This window comes from Cyprinodon tularosa, unplaced genomic scaffold (assembly GCF_016077235.1).
Source record: "Cyprinodon tularosa strain WSP-4 unplaced genomic scaffold, ASM1607723v1 ctg77, whole genome shotgun sequence".
In the NCBI taxonomy this organism is placed as follows: domain Eukaryota; kingdom Metazoa; phylum Chordata; class Actinopteri; order Cyprinodontiformes; family Cyprinodontidae; genus Cyprinodon; species Cyprinodon tularosa.
Genome location: NW_024039529.1, coordinates 949,124 through 970,529, shown reverse-complemented (window position 1 = coordinate 970,529; position 21,406 = coordinate 949,124). Strand labels below are relative to the sequence as shown.

At 35.9% G+C, this 21,406-nt stretch overlaps 1 protein-coding gene across 1 annotated transcript; it reads right to left on the bottom strand.

Annotated features, from left to right (window-relative positions):
• Positions 1-2,400: 2,400 nt before the first annotated feature.
• lingo1b (leucine rich repeat and Ig domain containing 1b) lies at positions 2,401-20,602 on the bottom strand. The gene is made up of 2 exons (XM_038270652.1): positions 20,311-20,602; positions 2,401-5,392 (listed from the first exon to the last, which is right to left on the bottom strand). Exons 1-2 carry the CDS (start codon positions 20,320-20,322, stop codon positions 3,533-3,535), a joined length of 1,872 nt encoding a protein of 623 aa, XP_038126580.1. The 5' UTR covers positions 20,323-20,602; the 3' UTR covers positions 2,401-3,532.
• Positions 20,603-21,406: the final 804 nt, after the last annotated feature.

The window sequence follows — 21,406 nt, the reverse complement described above, 5'->3', positions numbered from 1 at the left end:
GCGCCGCACCCACCGCACCGCAACGGTAAGACCGGAGTCGGTGTGAGCCGGGGGTAAGAGTCTGGTCAGCTCGGCTCCTTTAACCTTCTGTGACAAAGGGGGGAATCCTCCATCTTTTTGGTCATGAAGTAACTACCAGCATTCCTCTGCTCAATCCCCATGCTTCCATGAGGCTAAGCAAAGCTAAACCCCGGGTCATACCATTTATGTCTGATTTTATTTAATTTTTTTAAATCTCTGATCTGATTTTTTTTCTTAAGAAATTGTCAAGAAATTAGATCTAGCTGCCCCTTTTGCTTATCCTGCAACAACTCCTGCTACAGTAATTCCCCACCCTGTCCCTCAGTGTCTCTTTGCCCTAAGTAATTTGATGGCATTATAATAAATTTGTCTGGGTGCAGGTTTATCATTTTACACGGGATAAGTTAGACTTTAAGGTCAAATGCCAATCGGTTATACATCTGGACAATTATCATAAGCAAATCCCTAAGCACATAAATGGATGGCCTAAAAAAAGCTAAAAGGCTTAATGCTACTTTTTTTACATGTCAAGAAGTAAAAAAAATGCGGAAAAAATCCTCCACAATACCTTTTATATATATATATATATATATATATATTAGGGCTGCAACAACGAATCGATAAAAATCGACTTTTAAAAGCGTTGGCAACGAATTTCATCATCGATTAGTTGTGTCGCGCGATTAATGCGTCATCCGCCGCCGCCGTCATCACATCCACTTGACTGAAGCGGGGAAGAAGAAAAAATACGGCAGAGCGAGCCAGCGCCGCAGGTGCAGTGTTGCCAACTCAGTGACTTTTCAGACCCCTCCAGCGACTATTTTTCAAAAAAGGGACTAGCGACAAATCTGGCGACTTTTTTCGGTGTCACTGGCGGCTTTTGGAGACTCTTACGTGAAAGCATGTATCGTTCCTACTCTGCCGTGGGGCGCTTCCCCCACCCCAACCGCGTTTTCCCGCAGGAGTCCCTCATAGCGCTGCAGTCAGTGCCTCAGCTTCCAGACTGCAAATGATGCGCGCATGCACCGGGATTGACGGCGCAAATTGATCACAATAATTAAAATAGCCTGCGCTTTGTAAAGTGAAAAAAGTGATAACATGCAACTTTTTTCAAAAGAAATTAACATGGCACGGAACCACCATGTTTGTTTGGTTTTAAAGTGGGGAAACGTTACGTTACTTTCTCAGGTAGCTCATCTGATGCTTTCCTTACCGTGTTAGTAGGTTACAGACAGTGATAAGGTTGGCTACTTATTTTACTTTTAATTTCATTTGAATTAGCTTAAGCAGCGTTTACATTTACTTTATAAATAAATTAACTTGCAAATTATGAGGGCAAGGCTTTTAAAGTTTAAATCTTCTGGCAAAGATAAAGTAAAGAAGATCCTGCAATTTATGGAAGTAAAGCAGAATAAAATCCAGCAAGATCAGTAATATGTCAATTAATTATATGCCACATTCCCATGTAAATTGGAGTCTTTGGAGGATGTGCTTTTTAGCACCCCGAGTTCTCTCATTTTTATTCCAAATACAATTTATAATTTGAATCACAGGGCTATTTTGATCTCTATGGTTCAGTATTTTCTCAAGTAGCAACTTTAACTGCTATACTTTCCTGTCTTAAAAGGCAGGCATATATATATATATATATATATATATATATATATATATATATATATATATATATATATATATATATATATATATATATGAGATATAGATTTGTTTGATAATCTGAATTATAAATCAAACAGAATGCTTAGGAAAAAATATTTCAGAGCAAAAAAAATGTTAACACCACTATTAGAGTGGGTTCTAAACTTAAAGTGAAATTCCTTGATTATATATATATATATTAAGATTTTTCTGGAAATTGTTATATATGTCAAAATGATATAAATCCACATGTTTGGCATGTAGCAAAATCTGGCATGTATTTAAATATAGATATTACACTGATTAAATTTACTTCACAAGTATTGGGAAAGCATGCTTTGCTGTGAGCCTTCTGTTATGGCATTACCTGAAGCCCCATATCATTAATTCTAAACCATTAAATATAAAATGAATAGTCTGTTGTATAAAATGTCCTTTATTTCAATAGAATATCCATTTGCCTATCCCCTTAGAAGTTAATGAGCACATCATCTTCAGATCAAACCTTGACTCTGAAAAAAATTGGACAACATAAAATCCTTTTGAGACTTGGAACTCCAAGTCTTAAATATTAATACGGAATATGAATATTGATTAAAAAATGATCATGGCAAAAAATAAAAATCACTACTTTTTTAAGTATGTGGTTATATTGTCCCTTCTGGATACTGTAAGAGCGATTAAACTTAGTAAACAGTAAAATAGGTGAACAAATCAACATTGTTGTATTTTAAAGAATTTTACTCAGAACAATTTTAAGGGTGTAGTTATGTGCTTTCTTTCAGTTAAGTACATCAAAAACATGTTTACTGAATAGTTAATCTGCTCTTTGGATTGCAGTATGCTCAAAAACCCACAGCTATCAAAAGCATGACTATATGCAATAGCGTAATTTACACAGAGGAATAAAATACAGAAAAATATGTATATCACAACATTTAAATACATTTAATGACAATCTTCCATTGCTGGCAGAGAGAAGCAAAAACTGGCTTTTTACTTTTCCAGTGTGATAACATGCACACTTTCAGATTTAGCATCACTAAGTTAGCTGAATATTCCACCTTTTGATAGAGACTGGAGAAATTTTCATCAAATGATTTAAAGTTTTTTTTTTTATATATATATATCAGAAAGGCCACTGCTGACAGACAGTTCTGTCAATAATCGACAAAGAAGTCAAGCAATTGTTCATTATAGATGTTACATCACTTAAAACCATGACTATATTTATTATCAATCTGTTTAATATATATTTTTTGGTCTTTGTAATTGCTGGGTTATTTTCAATAAGTCCAGATATGATTGTTGAAACAATATGACAACATGAGAGGGGGGTAAATATGATGCAATTTTCCCAAAGTTAAAACGGGTACAAGAAACAAAGAAATAGCATTTCAGGCAAGAATGTATGGGCTCATATACCAGGTGTGTGTGCTTTTAAGAACAATCAATGGGAAAGATAGCCAACAGGAAAAAAAATAATTTTCCTTTGTCAAAAAAAAAAACACCAAAAAGAGCTAAAATACTTTTCCACTTCTTATCTGTAGAAACCAGCTTGTCTTTTACTGTAGCTGTGCTTTATTTATATGCTTTCCTTATTTGGTTCCACATAGAAATCATGGAATTGAGTGAATGTTAACATACTGTACAGTACATACATGTACAGAAATCTGGAACAATGTTGAACTTTTTCTTTTAAAGATTCGGTCCCTGAAGTAAAAAAATGTCAAAGTTATAGTGTCTAGATGCATTTGCTGCTGTGCTATAGCTCACAAACTGATTACATATTTTAGATAAGAACAGAATGCATCCTTACTGCAGTTTGTAAGTTTACATGACCTCCTTTGGGAGTTCACATGATTTTCATGTTGAATTGTACAGGTGCCTCTGTCGGACTGGCCTCCTCTGTTTCCTCTTTGCGTGGCACATATTCAACTTCAATAGTTGACTTAGTGCTGTCTTTTCCTCTACTCCACAGAAATAAAATTACAAGACAGAAGAGAACCACTCCAAGAAATGAGATGAATCCCATTGTGGTTGCCACAATAAGTGTCTTTACATCAAATGGAAATGGAACTGTTGCTCTGGTCACATTAGCACCTTCATCGCTTGGCTGGTTAGAGATAAAAGCAAATGTCTTATTTGGCTGATGGGGCCAATTAGGGGAGTAGCTGTGTACAAAAAGGTGAGCAGCTTTGGTGTCATTGCCAGCAGCATTACTGGCAATGCACAAGTATGTCCCATTGTCCTGAATTTGGGCATAGCGGACCTCCAGTGTACCTTCACTGGATACAGAAAGTCTTGATCCCATAGTCTTTGTAGTAATGTACTCCTTCTTGGGGGATAGCCACATTATAAGTGGAGCTGGATCACCTTCAGCCTCGCAAGAGAAGTGAACAGTAGTTCCTTCGTCCACATGGCTTTCCAGAACCTTGTAATCCACAATTTTTGATTTTTGGCAGATGAAGTAGTCAGGAGGCAGTACATCTGGGAAATCTTTGAACTCTTTACCTTGCACAATCTCGGGAGAAACACAAATGGGCTGTTGTTTGTTAAAGTTAAGCCTCCATCTCCGGCGGAACACCCATAGCAAGCGGCAGTCACAGGCCAAAGGGTTTTCATACAAAGCCAGGGTCTCCAGATTTCCTACTGAATGAAAAACAGACTCCTCAAGGGTGCTCAAGTGATTTCTTGACACATTAAGAATACGGAGGTGGTTGAGACCCCTAAAAGAGTAGGGCTCAATAGCCACCAAATTTCCACCAGCCAAGTGAAAGGCCTGGAGCTTTTGTAGATTGAAGAGTCGGTTCCCTTCAACAGTATGAATAGGATTGAAGGATAGATTCAAAAACCGAAGATATCTGAGATGACTGATGGCTTCATAGGGGATGGCAGACAGATTGCAGTTCGTGATGGACAACGATGTAAGGTTGAGTCCATACAAACTTTGTGAGGCCATAGTATTCAAGGCAGGCATATGAGAAATCTCCAGTACTCTTAGTCGATACAACCTTTTAAAGGAGAAGTCCCTTATGTCAGTGATGTTCAGATAGCGTAATCGAAGTGATAGCAGGTTGTGAACATGGCTGAGGGCATCAGTGGGAACTGAGCCCAATTTATACCCTTCAATGTTGAGGCTTTCAAGATTGGTAAGACCATGAAATGATCGGGGTGATATAAAGACTAGGTCATTGTCCCCAACTTCCAAAGCCCTCAGGTTGTACAGCTCTTGGAACATATAATCAAGCAAAATCACAATTTTATTCTCGCTAATATCCAACTGTGTGAGGTTGACCATGCCTGTGAATACTCCTAGCTGAATGAGCTTCAGCTCGTTGCTGCGCAAGCCTAGAGTTCGAAGATTCATTAGGTTACTAAAAGCCCCTGGCTCAATTGATGAAATGGTGTTTTCGTTCAGCTGCAGCTCCTCCAACTGTGGATAATTAATGAATTCCTCAGGCCCCAGAGTTTTCAGACGATTTTTGCTGAGGTCTAGTAGTTTTGTTTCAGTGGGAATTCCCTCTGGAAGAGCTGCCAGCCTTCTTCGATGACAGACAACGGAACGCTCTTGGCCATTGCAGTCACATTTTGAAGGGCAGCCAGTGGTGGAGCCTGAAAGGACAGTGCCCAGCATCAGGATCAGGATGGGCTGCCAGCATGCCACCAAGTAGCTGTGCCCTCCTGCCTCTCCAGACACCATCCTACTGTTTACCTGCGAAGACATAGACAAAAGTTATTTTGATATTTTATAGTAACCAAGGCATCATCAAATAAAAGTAAGCTTTATGATTGAAGAGGTTACGGAAGGATTATGGCCAATAAATATATACAAGCAGAACACGTTTGTTTGAAATCTTTCAAAAGAAAACAAGAACAACTTTTTTTGTATATATATATATATACATATATGTCTTTTAAACATGCTAACTGGATTTTCCCTTCTGCATTTGATTTTGTCAGGGTGAGGTTCCTCATTGGTAATAGAATTAGACAATCAGTGAAAGCTGTATGGCTTGGCTATACACTGCAACTACCCTGAATTACTGCATAAGCTTTAAAGCATGTGTATTGCTGTTTTTGTAAAGGAATGTAAAAATGAGTGTTTTAAAACACGTGTCTGAACTATAAATGTTTGATTGGTTTTAAAACTTGAGCTTTTCAAACTACATGAAACATCCATTATATCTAGGAGAAACACCCTAAAAAATGTTCCTTTGTGCAAAAGACTCCTTGGTGATGTACTTATATTAGACCATGCACAGTTGTTTCTTATCTGAAAATGGTTGAACCCTTTGATATTTCTATTCATATAATAATGAATCATTTTATAAAATCAGAAGGTTACATACAGCCAACACAATTAATACCAATCATTGCAAACAATTCCTTTTGTTGAAGGTGTAATGCCTGTAAATTGAATTTTTTGTAGATTAGATTAGTCCACAATATACTCATCTGCTGAATCCAGTAAATTTGGTTTTTCTGACTAACAAGGAGAGCAAACCTAGTTTCTACTAAACAATTTCTTCAATTTTTTTACTTGTTTTTTTCATAAATCATTTGCAAAAATGTCAAGGTGAACAGTTTACAGATGCCCGCCTAAGAAGTAGCAGTTTATGCAAAACAGATACTGTACTTTTAGATGGTAAAAAATAAAAACTATTCTGTTAGTTTATGTATCAGGTAACCTTGTCCCTTCTCAGGTTCAGTTTATTAAAATTAAAACTTAAGTTTACAAAACATATCACTAATTTGACATTTTCATGCCTGATTTCACTGAAGAAAGATGGAGCAAATATTGGAAAAAGTATTTCTTCACCTTGGAGAGCGAACTTTGCAACCACATAATTTGAAGCAGTGTTTTGTTAAGTACCAGCTTTCTTAAGGTCAAAGACAGAATATTTAAGCCTATAAGCACCAGAGTGTCATTGTTCTATTTAAGCATCTGTTAAGTTTCCTTTCTAGTCTTCCTGTTGTAACTTCGTGCCGGGTTTTAGATCGTTGTGCTTTTTGAACCATTTTCAGTCAAGATTGAGCTTTTTGGGTGATGGCTTACACTAGTATAAATACTAGTTTATGGTCTATCCAAGGATGGCATGGTACTAAGTGCTGTGTGCTTGTAAAACAAGCCCAAATCTTCACATCAAGATGTTTTACATTTCCCATATGTTTTGTTTGCTCTAAACATGGCTCTACAAACACCCACATTCATCCAACCTGTCCATCAAATGTAGGTCAAACTTGTTTTGTATTGAGAGAAAAGATTTGCCCTTGTTTCTATTCCAATTAAGACCTACATGTTTGATATTTTTCTAAGGGGACTGATATGTTAACATTTAATATGGCAAATGTGGCTTGCAGTAGAATTATAAAATTGTTAAGAATCTGAAATTGGGTGAGAAGCTTACATATGGCAAAATTGCAAAGGATTTTTAATGATGTACATAAAAAAATGTTCAAAAATGTTTTATGAATTTTTGAAAAAGAAGAACAAAGAGGACAGGAGAATCAAATAAAAAGGTGGAGGCAAATCTAATGATCATTAATTGTATTATTTGGTGTATATTGGAAACATTAACATGTACACAGATATAAATATAATATGTAAGTACTCAAAACAAGAATGCAAATTCTAGGTAGCAAATGTAATGAAACAGAAAATCTGTTATTATCTGCCAGTTTAAAAATATTTAGTTCCACAACTTCACATCAACACCTTTTCTTGGTGTATGATGTGGTGCAGTGGTGTTTTCAGTGTAAAGTAATTTTCCTTTAATTTGGAATGTACACCCAAGTGTCAAGTTCAGTTTTAAGAAATGACAAAAAAAAATTTAAATGTCTAAAAATTACCTACAGTATATATGTTTTTGCTTTTTGTGCATTATATATACAGTAATATTTGTTAGATGTGATTATGTAAAGTCTTATCTGTTTTCCAGTTTAAAAGAAAAAAAGCACTTCCAATTTAATAGATGATATTTCTTTAGCAACACTGAACTGCTGCTCTCCTTTTTTAATCCTGTAAAAACAGATATGTGAGCATTTTTCATTTGTTTGTTTTTTTACAAACAGATTTACCATTTTCCCATCCTGTTTTAAATATCAGTGAAGTGTTTAATCTATTGTACATTTGTGTACACTTAAGATTAGAAGTAAATACAAAGCATATCCAAGTATCATATCCGACTATTCAGATATAGCAAAGCTGACTAAAAACGATAGCAGCCATGCCATGCTGTTGCTAACAGCATGACATGGCTGCTAAAAGTTAGTTTATTTGATGACAATAAGCTAACTATTCTCCTTTTAAAAGGTTTAGAGGTTTGAAATAGTCTTCAGTAGACAAAATGTTTATATGACTCTGTCATGACTCTGCCTCTCTTCATTGATGTTTTAAAATCATTATTTATTCGTACATAGGAATGGACAGGCCTCTTCTATACTGCCCCTTCATGGTTTACTGCAATTTATCAGGGGACTTTTCACTGTGTCATATTCCTTTCTTAAAATTCCTGTCTCTGCCAAACTTCAGTCTCCTGCCCCAACAGGCAGTACGGTTTCATGCAGGTGAAAGAGAGAGCAAAATATGCACTTCATGGATCAGTAAATATCTGAAGCATTATACAGACAAATGAGCTTTATGCATCAGTGCATATGTCCCTTTCAGCTGTTTTTAGTTATTAAATACCTTTGCTGTGTGGCATAATATTGAAAACTATTAGCATATTTATATTGGGAAGAAACTGGAGCAACTATGAGGTTCATTGGAGCTTTTAAGCTGGAGGAAGGAATTGAAAAAATAAAATTAAAAAGAATAAAGAAAAAAACAGATTGCTAATGCAAATGGGATTAGAGAGCGGGTGAAGATATGTGACAAAGGTGAACAGGCTGGGACTCAAACCTGTGATGGCCACATTAAACTATACACAAAATGCTTATTATCCTTCTTTTCATAAACTTAATCCCTAACCTGAAGTTTGACTAAAATACAGTAGGTTATTGGTCTTTTATACTAGTAAATATATTTCTCTTCCAAGACCTACCATATAGTGAAACTTTACATATGTAGTGACACTAGTGAAAGTATCACAGTTTGATAAATTATATGAGCAAAAAAAAAGAACACTGGCATGTATAAACAAAAACAGAAAGTAGATAAGTAGATTAAAGAAGAGGTCAACTTCCATTTGAAAGTTTTTTAATCATCCCAAAACAGAGAAAAAAATTTCACATCTTCAACATTTAGTTTTAGAATAAATTATCCTGTAGAGGCCTGTGCCCTGAGTCAGATAAACAACCGTTACCTTTTGTTTTACTGAACATACTATGTTATTAGTGTTGTTTGGTTTTTAGTGGGAAACTGTTCTAGTTTTCTCTGGATTGCAGAGAATGCAGAGAAGAACCTTTAATGACAAGACAAAATAGATACATTTGCCAATATGAAAACAATCAAAAGCTTGTTTTGTTTTTTGTTTTTTGTTTTTGTTGAAATACAATACAGGCTGGTCAATCCATGTACTGTACACTTAAAAAAATCAATCAATAACCTTAAACCTCTTTTACACATCACTCAGTTAGAACCACAAACATCAGAGGTTTTAATGGTATTTTATATCATTGCAAAAAAGAAGGAACAGAAGAAAGTAGAAAAATACATTCAAACGTATTTAATATGAAAAATCTAAAGGTGTTTCTAAATGTTTTTTCCACCCTCCCAGGTCAATAGTCCTTCCACACTTAAAAGTGCTTCAGATCCAAACTTTAAGCAATTGTGACTTGATTATCAATACCATGCAACCTATGAGTTACTTTTTAACAACTACTAATACCTAAGCTATAAGATTCAGGAAAGGGCTTAAAGTCTTTTAACCATACACATCAGCTCTAGAGGATGGTGTGTGTGTGTCTGTTTGTATACAGAAATCTTATGGATGGGTTTTAAGGAAATTTTGATCATGTGTATCCCTTATGCCAAGGAACAATCCATAAGAGCTTGGTGATGATCCAAATCATAATCTGGACACAGGAATTTTTTAAAAGATCCTCTTAAATTGTGATATACAGACATTTGGTGGAGCAATTAATTCCCCACTAAACCAGAAGGTTGCAGCAGTGACTTTTTACAGCCTCAGCATTGGACTCAAAAAGTTATTTTACTAAAGACAAAAAATCAATTGAAAGCTTCTGAATGGATTTTATGAAAATTAGCAGAGGTGCACCTGATGCCCACGAACATTTCATTTAAATGTGGTAATGATCCAGTTCATATGCGAGTTTTAGCTTTAGTGTCACAATTGGGGGCAAAATATGCTACTTGGTGGAGGTCTGCACTTGCCGAGTTCTTTTCTAGTGTTACGAATGCAATTAATTAGCCAGCCCTACTTTGCACTTCACTAATATAAGTACATTACCTCACATTAATACGAATTTCAAAAGATTTGAAACTGTAATTTGGACATATATTTCTTCTGCCAAAATCATCCATTTTCTGTCACGCTTATCCCAAGCGGGGTCACAAGGGGGCTGGTGCCTATCTCCAGCTGTCTACGGGCAGGGTACTCTCTGGACAGGTCATCTTTCCATCACAGGGCAATGCCTAAATCCATTACTTCATAATGATACATTTGCTCTTTACACATTTTAATTCTATTATTCGATGTTTTAGAACTGGCACTTTTTTTTTTGTCCGGACAAATGAATTAAATCCAACAATACTACTTAGGTTCTCAGTAAATGAGTAGCCTCTTTACCCTTGATTTTTTTCATCTTGAGTTATTTCTTGGCTGACAACTATTTATCTACTTCAGTACAAATACAGTGCTAAAAAAAATAAAGGGAACATGTAAATAGCGCAATATAACATCAGTCAAATAAACATGCTGTGAAATAAAACTTCTCTTATGAAGCAACATTGATTGACAATAAGTTTCACATGCTGATGTGCAAATGGAAAAGAAAATGTTGAAATTGTTGGCAATTAGCAAGTCACACTTAATAAAGGGGTGGTTTTGTAGGTGTGGACCACAGATCACTTCTGATTACTTATGCTTTCTAGCTGATGTTTTGGTCACTTTTAAATGTTGGTGGTAGTAATGGATAAATGAAGCCTCAAAAAGCAATGAAGCCTTCCTACCCAATGCTTTGCCTAAAGGTTCATTACTTGATGCTTCATTCATTGCTCACTATTAAGCAGCACAGACACTATGACAACCCTCATATTTCAAAAATCAGAAAACAGCAATGAGTGCAATATTGTCAAAGTAAAGTTTTTTGTTATACACATGTCATTATTTTTAAGTTAATAACATTATTTATATAAAGAATAATCCTTCAAAGATGTTGACTTTCTATTGAAATTATTTTAGTTGATTTCATGGATTGATTGGTGCAAAGAAAATGGGCTGCATACTGTCTATTCATAACTTATTTCCTGGAAAAACTTTTATTCTAAATTGTCTTGACTCCTTGAGATCCTTAATATTTAGCTGTTCACAGAAGTTCATTTTTCCAGCAGCATTTAGTCTTCAGTCTGTTTCTCCTGTGAGACTGTCATTGCCAATCAAACAACTACATTTTCTACTTTTAATTGATGAGTATTTGGGTGTTAGTTATTTTTAATCAAGTTAATTAGTGAATAAATGTGATTTGGATTCTTCTGTTCAGGATTTTTGTCTGATTTTGTTGTCAGCACATTCAGCTTTGTATAGAACAAAGTATTCATTAAGAATATTTCATTCATTAATCTCTTGGATGTTATTTAAGTTTCACCTTTGTTGTTTTGAGCAGAGTATATCAAGTCACTATAGTTTGAGCCACTTTCTAAAAGTAAACATTTTTTTTCTCTAATACTTTTCATGGAGGCTTGCGAAGTTTAGGTCCAGAAGAACAGTTATTCCTCATGTCATTTTTAAGGTCATTTATCTTTATGGTCACCTGAAAACCCACAGCTCAGTGTGAATACTAATGCTTTAGTATCTACTAGAATTTGTATGTAACACAACAAAAGCTGAGTGGCTCAGCTTTACTTGGCAAGAGTATTGTTATACTCATTCAATACCTAATTTTTTATATAAAAAAAAAAAGTCACAAACTGTTGCTTTACTCCTTGCAAGCTAGGATTATCATAACATAATAAAATGGTTTACAGTTGACAAGGACAGATTTAAGATTTAAACATAAATGAAAAACCAGGAGTAACATTTAATTTTTTTGTTTACCACTGCAGCATTTCTGCCAGGTTGCATCAGTGAACAGAGGAACTAAAGACAAGTGTTTAATATAGGATTCTAGTAAAGGTTTGGTTCTTGAAAGCAAAATCTAAATGCTTGTAAAAGCCACTTCTTATCACCTTCTGTGCTGTTTAGCTGGATATCTTCTAATGGATTAAACTACACAATGCTTGATCTAACTTATTGCTGTTTATCTTGTCCAATTGATCTTGCTAAGCGTTCTTTTGAATAGTTGTCGCGTTTTGCAGAGACAAATTCTTTGTTTGTGCAAAAACATTTGACCATTAAGGATGATCCTGATTGTAAATATTATGCATCATATTGAGTATCAGAGTATCCACTTTACAGCATATGGCTAGTGACACCCAACAAATCCTTTTCGATCTTCTCAGTTGGACCTAGAACTTTAACAAGATGTTATTTACCTTGAATGTCAATTATCCAATATGGTCTATAGCTTAGCACTCTCATTTCTAGTGACAGCTTAGTAAATTGACAACTTTTTTCAACTTTTTTTTGCAAGGGATATAGTCACGTTATATTCCTATGCAAAAAAAACCCAAAACTATTTTACCATGATAAATTAAGGCTATTTACAACAAGCAACCATCCTTAAAGTGTCTTCCATCCATCCATTTTCTCCCGCTTAGTCCTTTTCAGGTAATCGGTGCGGCCGGTTCCTATCTCCTGCAGTCTATGGACCAGAGGTGGGGAATCCCCTGGACAGGTCACCAGGCCAGGAATCGAACCCAGAACCTTATTGCTACTAGGCAACAGTGCTACCCACTGTGTCACCATGCAGCCCCCTCTTAAAGTGCCTTGACAGAGCTTTTTCAGCCTAAACAGAATTCCAGCACAGAGCGCAATGAGCAGATATAATCAACATATCTACCACCTGCTGGTAGTACCCCAGAGTACTCTCCGAAAGGCACATGGCGACATTATGTCCTGGAATGCCATCAGCTTGTCATGACCGAAAGCCAATTAATGCCAATTAAAAACCACTCAGAGCAACTAATATTGTAGTGATTCCTATTCTATCTATCTATCTATCTATCTATCTATCTATCTATCTATCTATCTATCTATCTATCTATCTATCTATCTATCTATCTATCTATCTATCTATCTATCTATCTACCTGTCTGTCTGTCTGTCTGTCTGTCTGTCTGTCTGTCTGTCTGTCTGTCTGTCTGTCTATCTTTTCATTTGTATTAAGATTGTTGTATTGAGACAAGTTGGATGATTCTATATTTTCAATTATGATTTCTATTGAAATGGTTTGAAGGTGGAGGAAGATTGGAAGGTGATATTTGTGAAAGAGTACTTTAAAGCTTTCCATTCTGACAACTGTAAGTTTTATAATTTTTGTTAAAGATAAAATAAAAACTGTAAGCTGAAGCAAAACTAAACAAAAGCCTAAGATCCTTTTCAAAATATAACATGGTATCTGCTCATGACATATTTACATTCTCAACCCATGCAAAATATGGGACATTAAGATTACTTCAGAAGTTTAACCATCAAATTCTAGGATTGGGGCTTTGTATTATCTAAATCTTTGAATTATGTAAATCAGCTTTGGAAAGTATTCTGGCTGATACCAGGGTGTTAATGTCATGTGAGGGGAAAAGAACAAAACAAACAAAAGGCATCCATTGCTGTTGCCAAACGACTATTCAAAAACAGTTGAGTCAAACTCACTTTATATCAGTGCACCTCGGATCCATCAAATCTTCATAATTCCATTTACAAAGCATCCACTACTTTGGTGTTAAGATTATAATCCTATTTATGTAGTATTTATGTAGTTGCAATAGCCACTGTGATAGCACTGTAGCACTATAGCAAGACAAAATAAATCTCATATGAAGATGTCAAAACTCAATTATAAAGAGCAACCCATATTTCCAGTTTATATGGTTTAAATGTTAAAAAATACATTTTATGGATGACTAACACTAAGTTGGATGAATATCCGAATTGCTTTGTTCTACTGCTCTGGAAGCCCCTGGGGATGCATTGGTGGAGTTTGCGCTTTAAAAAAATCCACATAATGTTAAGGAATCCCTTAAAAATGTGTAAATCCAGACTGTGGTCCGGATCATCACCAAAATTATATATGTTTCTAGGCTTGGTGGAAGATTCACACTAAATCTTGACACAACAAATTTTCCTTGTTGTTCTCCAGGTGAATGCAGCTTCACATTTCACCTCTCTCTTGCAAACATTTATACAAACAATGCTATAAAGTGTCGGACAAGTGTTCCTCAACTTGCTGCTTCTTGACTGTTCAACTCAGCATGGCAGACTTTGATTTTACCAATTGAGTGTTCTATGTAATGTAGAAAGCTGAACAACTGCACTGGCATCCCTGGGTCTACTAAGTTTACTACTATTTCTGCTAGTACCACCATCTGCTTCAGGAGCTGCCTCTGAATATTTGCTTTAAGCGCTACTTACATCTGTCCAGAACCCAGTTTTAGGAGTTGTACACCAACCTCTAGTGAGTTTTAAACAGAAAAAAATCCTCCTCTCCTGTGAACCCTGTTACCCAATTATGCCAGTCGCTGTTCACAAAATGCCCAATTTTTTCCATACGCATTGCTCAAAATGCGTCCTTGACATCCTTGACCACTAATTTGTTCCTTTAAGAGTCTTTTTATCAAGATATCAATTGCTCCGTTCGCCACATTCTTAAGCAGTGTGAAAGCACTTTAAGACACACCTGTGGTAAAATTTCTCATAGCACTGTGTACAGTACTGCCTCTGAAATCTTGCTAACCACCAAACCCATGCTACTGAGAACATTAGCACCTTGGTGGAGTAAGCAAATTAAGTCACTGCAGAAGGTTAAGATAAAAGATTACAAACAAGAACAGACTCTACAAAAATGTAACTTTGCTCAATACCAGTTTCGATAATTATATGCTCTGTTGTGGAGGGTTCAAAGCCACCTCAGTGCAAAAAGATGAGCACCCTGAGTTCTCAATTCTACTACTGTCGCCTCTGACTGTCTCATGTTTTGCATAAAACTGTTCCTATCCAATTTAAATGAAGATGGTTGCTGCAGAGCATCAGCACCATTATGAGCTTCTGAAAATATTTGTAGAACGTAAACTTCAGTATCCTGTGACAGGTTTGTCCCTGACTGTCACCTCTCCATCCAGCAAATGGTGCATAAACATTTATAGTCTGGAAGACTTTACTGCAATCATGCTCCAGAATTTCCTTGCTGCATCCAAGATAGATCTTGTTAGGGAAAATATTTTAATAGCAACATCCCAGATGTTTTCCGGCTGGTTCACCCATTTGTTATTTCTGGGCCATCACAAATGAACTGTTATGTGCAGAAGTGGCCTGGTTATAGCTGTAAATAAGATGGCCTATAATTAGAACTTAATATAAAAATGAAAAGCAAAACAAGAAAGGATGAAACAGAAGTAAAGAAAAAAAGTGATATTTTTCTACCTTTTATTTTATACATACATTTTCTGAAAAGTGAAAGCCTATAAGCTACAATTATACATGATGTAGGCCTATCCTCTCTTCTACTATTACATGTAGTTCTTAAAGATATATTTACAAGTGAGGACTAATATTTATTTTTGATACTGTGTCAGTAACTTACTAGCATGAAAACTATTTAACTTAGGGAAACAAATTGCTGCAATGCTTTGCCTATGTGTAACTATTTGATATATCTCTGCTATAGTATGTTCAAAATGATAACCTTATTGCCATTGCATTCAATATTAACAAATTAAATGAAATTGAATAGATATTTAGAGCAGCCATACCATCATGGACACTGGCTGGTAAATTGACTAACACTGCTCCTCCTACAATAGTATATTCTGCTTTTTCAGATCAATCTTGCCCCCCCCATACAAACACACACATAAAAAAATCACATCTCATCAGTCCTTCCTTTTCTCACATGGCATTGGGCTGCACACAAAGGCTTAAAATTGCCATGAAGAACACAACATAGGGTCTAATCTCTTCACTATGCCTTCATACCCTCTTGATACCAGTAGGATTGGAACTGATTGCATCTATTGGTAGCAAGTCTGATACACATAGATCCACCACACATCCAACCCACAGGATCCCATTAATACATTGCTAAACCCAACCTGACTTTCTAGATACCTCCAGATGCTCCTCCCACAGCCCAAGCTGTTAGGTCGCAAAGTCTCTTTCTATAGTCCCCTTAGACAGGAATGTGTGCATGTTTGTTTTTACTATGTATTTCTATTTTGTCCTATGAAAGATTTGTGATTTACCTAAGGTGTACCATGTGTTTTGATATATCTCTTAATACATATCTATTATAAATTTCTGTTTTTTTTGTTTTTTTTTTTTTGTTTTTAAATGCCAAGATAATGACACCTAATAAATGCTTTATATTAAATAATTGTATAGTTTCTTTCCAAGTGGACAAGACTGTCAATGCATACATAATTAATGAAAGATTGCTTTGATCTGAACACTACGTTATATGATATTCTATTTAAAAATGTATTAAAAAAACAATCTCACTTGATTTAGATTTAAGAACACAGCCACTGTTTTTTTACCTATCAAATGTGTATGCAACAAGATTTTGATCAATGAAAGCTCCCAGAGTAGAAGATGAGAGGGGTTGAATAAGGATTAATGTAAGTTTTTCTGAAGTATGCTACATTCAATGCACCTCACAACACCATATATACAGTAGAGCCTAGGACAGTTTTTCTTTTTATATATATAATAATTTTTAATCTAATTATAATGTTGTGCTTTTTTCAGTTTTGCGCAGTTAATTTTTTTTCAGCATTTATTGTCATTACACTGTCACAAGTACAGAGCAATAAAATGAACTCTCTGCATTTAACCTATCCCCTTGGGGAGCAGTGGGGTGCCACTGTGCAGCGCCCGGGGAGCAGAGTGGGGTTGAGGGTCTTTTGCTCAGGGAGCCAGAGAGGGAGTCTCTGGGTGTGAGGCTTGAACTCAGAACCTCTGGATTCAAAGCACAATGCCCTAACCACTAGGCCACTCCCCCAATTGAATTACTACTGTGAATTTATCCACTTCTTTAATGGGAGGAAATTTACAGTAAGTAAACTTACAAGCACAAATGTATTTCTAGTGCAGTTAGGTTATTGTAATACACTCAGAGCCATAATCAGGTCCAATTACATACAGAACAATTTAATTCAGATTTTATGGTCTAAATCAGATTTTCATATTATTCAGTGCAGTTGTTTTCTGTTTATTGAGTGGCAGTTACTGCAAATGGGGTCTCTGACCAATATACTTGAAAAGGAATTATTAGAAGGTTAAGAGCATCAAAGCTGTCCCTCATTTCGTTGAAATCATTTTCAATTATTTCAATTCTGTACAGCTCTTTCGAAGTAAAGATTTAAGTAGAGGTAAGCTTCAGAGTGATAACGTCCCATTGGATTCATATTGATTTGATGGCCCTACATTTGTGAACGCCTTATGAATTTCCTCTATTCTTTTTTTGTCTAATATTGTGTCTCTACTGCTTTACATGCTGCTGGGACGATTTGTGCTAGTTCTTTTATTGATCTTCTCATATCTGTTATGATGCATAATCATGACATCAGCAAAGTACTTCACATATATAGAGGGCTGATTGAGTGTAAAGTACTTTACATCTATAGAGGGCTGACTGAGTGTAAACTACTTCAAATCTATGGAAAGCTGATTGAGCTTTTCAAGGTAAATATTGCCAGAATCAGTTATAGCAGCACTAATAGGTGAAAACCCACAAGAGATAACAAGGGGAAATCAAAGTGTGTGTGAGAAAACTTTTATAGTAATTCAAGAGTGTTTTATTGCAAATAAAGCTTAACGTGTCATTTTTATTTAAACGTCTCAGATTAGTTATTTTAGGTACATTTGTATTGTTGCATATAGTAAAAATGGTAATTGAACATTACTACATAGTGCTAAAGAACACTTAAAGGTATTTGTAGATTAATGGATTGGCTTAAAGAAGGCTAGCTGTAATCAGTTCAAACCAATCTTTCATCAACCTTGTTACTTAAACTTTATGAAAGCAGATTATTAGTAGTTATTTTGTTTATCTCCAATATGTCAAAGCAGGGGAGACTGATCATTTTCATATGGTTCCCAATATTCAATGGGTTTAATAGGCAAATGTGGCTGATTAATCCAAAGAAAAGAAACTTTTATTGTCATGTTCAATGAAGAAATGTCTTTTTTTTCTTTATACAATGATCACACGTCATCAAAAATTAATTTTCCTTATATTACTTCATGCTTTAGTTAAAATACAGGTAACATGGCAGTGGAATCTGCTGCTGGCAGTAAAGATGCTTGCTTTTCTTTTTACATGAAAAAATTGCCATTCTTTCCCTTTTTTAGCTATCTTGTCATATTTTAGATATAAGGGAGCTACAAAAAAGCTACTTCAATTGTTTTCTTTTTGCTTCTCAGCAAATATTTAAGATATCAACTAATTAATAAAACTTCCCAAAACTTAACACATTATAGCCTATAGTGGAAAACATTTTGATTTAGCTTTTAAACTGGATTTCTGCGGGTTTACCTTGTTGTTGTTTGTCCCTTCTGCTATCGATCAAATGTATCTGACTAGCAAAGCTAACAAGCAAAGGTGGCTCCAAATTAACAACTGATTTTACCAGGACCCCACAGATTCTTCTATTTACTTCTCTTTGCTCTGCTGCTTAAAAAAAAAAAAAAAAAGATACCCCCTTAAATATTTTTCTCCAGAATTTGCATCTGGTATGTTAAGCAGGACGAAATTAAACATCCCAAATTAATCTGATAACTTCTCAGGCTTCCACCAGCTAGGATATACGATAGTTAATTGAAATTTCTATGCTACGGAAAAGAAGACAATGTCAGGAGTAAAGGAAACACGAAATTTTTGCCTGATCTTTATCTGACTAGTTGCATTAAGCTATATTGTGTTTTTTTGTTTTTTTTCTTGACAGTCTTTGGAGGTTTGCATATAAGACTAAGTAAAATACTATTTTTTTCAAATTTATTTTAAAAATGTACAACAAAATTTGAGTAAAGTGTTAACATTTTTAATGATGTAACCTTAAATTTATGTACAGGGTTGGATAAAGAGTTTTGTTAAAGCTGAAAGGCAACAAAAAAAGAGTTACAATTTGAGATCGAGACTAGCATATTAAGAGCCTGAGACCATGCAAAGATACTCAGACTGATTCTTTGCTGTTTATAATCTCACAAAGAAGGATTTAAGAGTTCTCAAAATCTATTTACCCAGCAACAGTGACAGTTTCAGTTACTCAGTTATTCTTCAGCTGTATTTGGAAATTCAACGTCATAAACATAGATTTCCAATTTCAGGTCACAGAACTTCGTTTGATTAATTTGAAGCTGTGGATGCTCAGACACAATGACATGCATGAATAATAACTCAGGAAAGAGAATCCAGTCAGCCGTCATAAACTGACAAGTGGATCCTAATTAAATGCTTCTGCATAGTTCATAAATTCTTGATTTATACAACAGTCCCTTTCCTCAGAGACTGTTGGGGGTCTTTTACTTGCAGTGGATGTTGCTGCACTGCTTAAAGAGAGAGGGGAACAGTTCCTTCATTGCTGTTCGCTTGCTGAAGTGTATCAACCATTATCATAGAGAAGCAATAAAAAAAGAGCTATGAGATATTGTTCATTTGGCCTCCATAAATAATCAAAGTCATCCCACCACCAAAACCCATCCCCCATGCCCACCCTCGCCATCAACACTACTGCCATCCATCTGTCTAACCTGTGGCAAATCAAACACCTGCAACAGCATTCCCGCTTGCCACAGGAAATGGCCAGCAGTGAGTGTTTTATGAGAATGTGTGTCAGTACTGATGAGTTTATTACAATTTAGAAAGAGAGAAAAAAAAAACATGAATGTTAATTAGCAGATCAGGAAGGAACAGCAAACCACACTGGCAAAAACACTAGGGATGGGGGGCATACAAGCGACACTTTTGCTCTCTTATTTGCACCAGTAGGAATATTTTATACAGATCCACACAAATGTACTATATAACTACAGAGCACATGTACTTTCATAAACATTAAAAAGTAGGTAATATATATGCACAGCACATTTTAATCATGTGCACCCATCCTTTTCAGAATTTCAGGGCAGAGGAGTAAGATGAAGCCTCTCTGAATGACAAAGCACAAATAAGACCCGGAGCTCTCATCTGAGGATAAGTATTCTTCTTTACATCCCCTCCATTTGCCTAGGGTACACAGTTTTATTCCTCGCAATAATTTGCTTCTTGCCGATCCCTTGGCCCCACCACTGCACCATAATAAATCTGATCCAGTGACTCAGTGCTCAAAGCCCACCATAGAGACAGAGTACTTACCAGGACTGTCATGCAGAGAATTCTAATTCAGGCAGCTCCATGTTGCCAAGGAAATTCAAAATGCCTCCAAATGCATGGAGTCTGGGATGCAAGGATTCAGGCTAGACTAAGATGGGTAAGAGGAGTATACGCAGAGATGAGAATCGTCTAAGGGGCATTTGAGAAATGCCTTCGTCCTCTCCAGATGCGCTAAATCCGGCAGTACTGATAGGCTGACATGTAAACACACAGGCGGCTCTGCTTGCTCACACACGCTCACATACATGCTGCACCTAGCAGAGAAAAGAGAGGAAGAGGGAGGGCAGCTGATGAGAGGTGGAGGGAGGAGCTGCAGTGCACTGGGAAAATGAGAGGACTGGGAGACACAGAGACACAGAGCACTGGAAGCTGAAAAGAGCAGAAGAAAAATTTTCTCTGATTGCAAAGGAGATCTTTGTTCTCGTTACTTTTCCAACTGAAGGTCTGCTTTGGGTTTTTTATTTAGATTCCAGCTGGTGTAGGAAAGATCAGGGGATCTATCGAACAAAATCCATTGCCTACCAGTTCACATTCCTCACAAAGGTGTGTATGTGCTTTTATAATGCATATAGATATGCAAATCCTTACAATCATATGCCAGAAGTCCACGCATCGGAAAAAAGGAATTTATAATAAAAAACAACAAAGTCATAATCAAGCAGAAAGAAGTACAGATTTGAATTTCTTTGGAGTAAATAAAGCAAATTTTCTGATGAATAATATTGTGGCTGCAAATAACAGGCAAACGAAGACAGTCTTGAAAAAAGGATAGATTGATTTTCTGTTTTTAAGATTTGTTGCCAGAGGATTATTGACATGCACCAGGAAAGAGAGGTAATAATCACATAAACTCAGCTTTGCTGCAAGGAGCGAAGTTTGGGGGAAGAGGAGCTCAGGTTTAACACTGGTAATAAATATGAGAAGCTGGCACATCCAGACAGTGGCAGTGCCAAGAAGGCCTCACAGTCAGGAAGTGTTTACAGGAGATTAGAAGGTGATAATTTACCTGAGGGGAGGAGGGCTCTTGGTCACGAAATGATGGGTAAAAAAAGCACTCCAAAGTAACAAACCATATGCT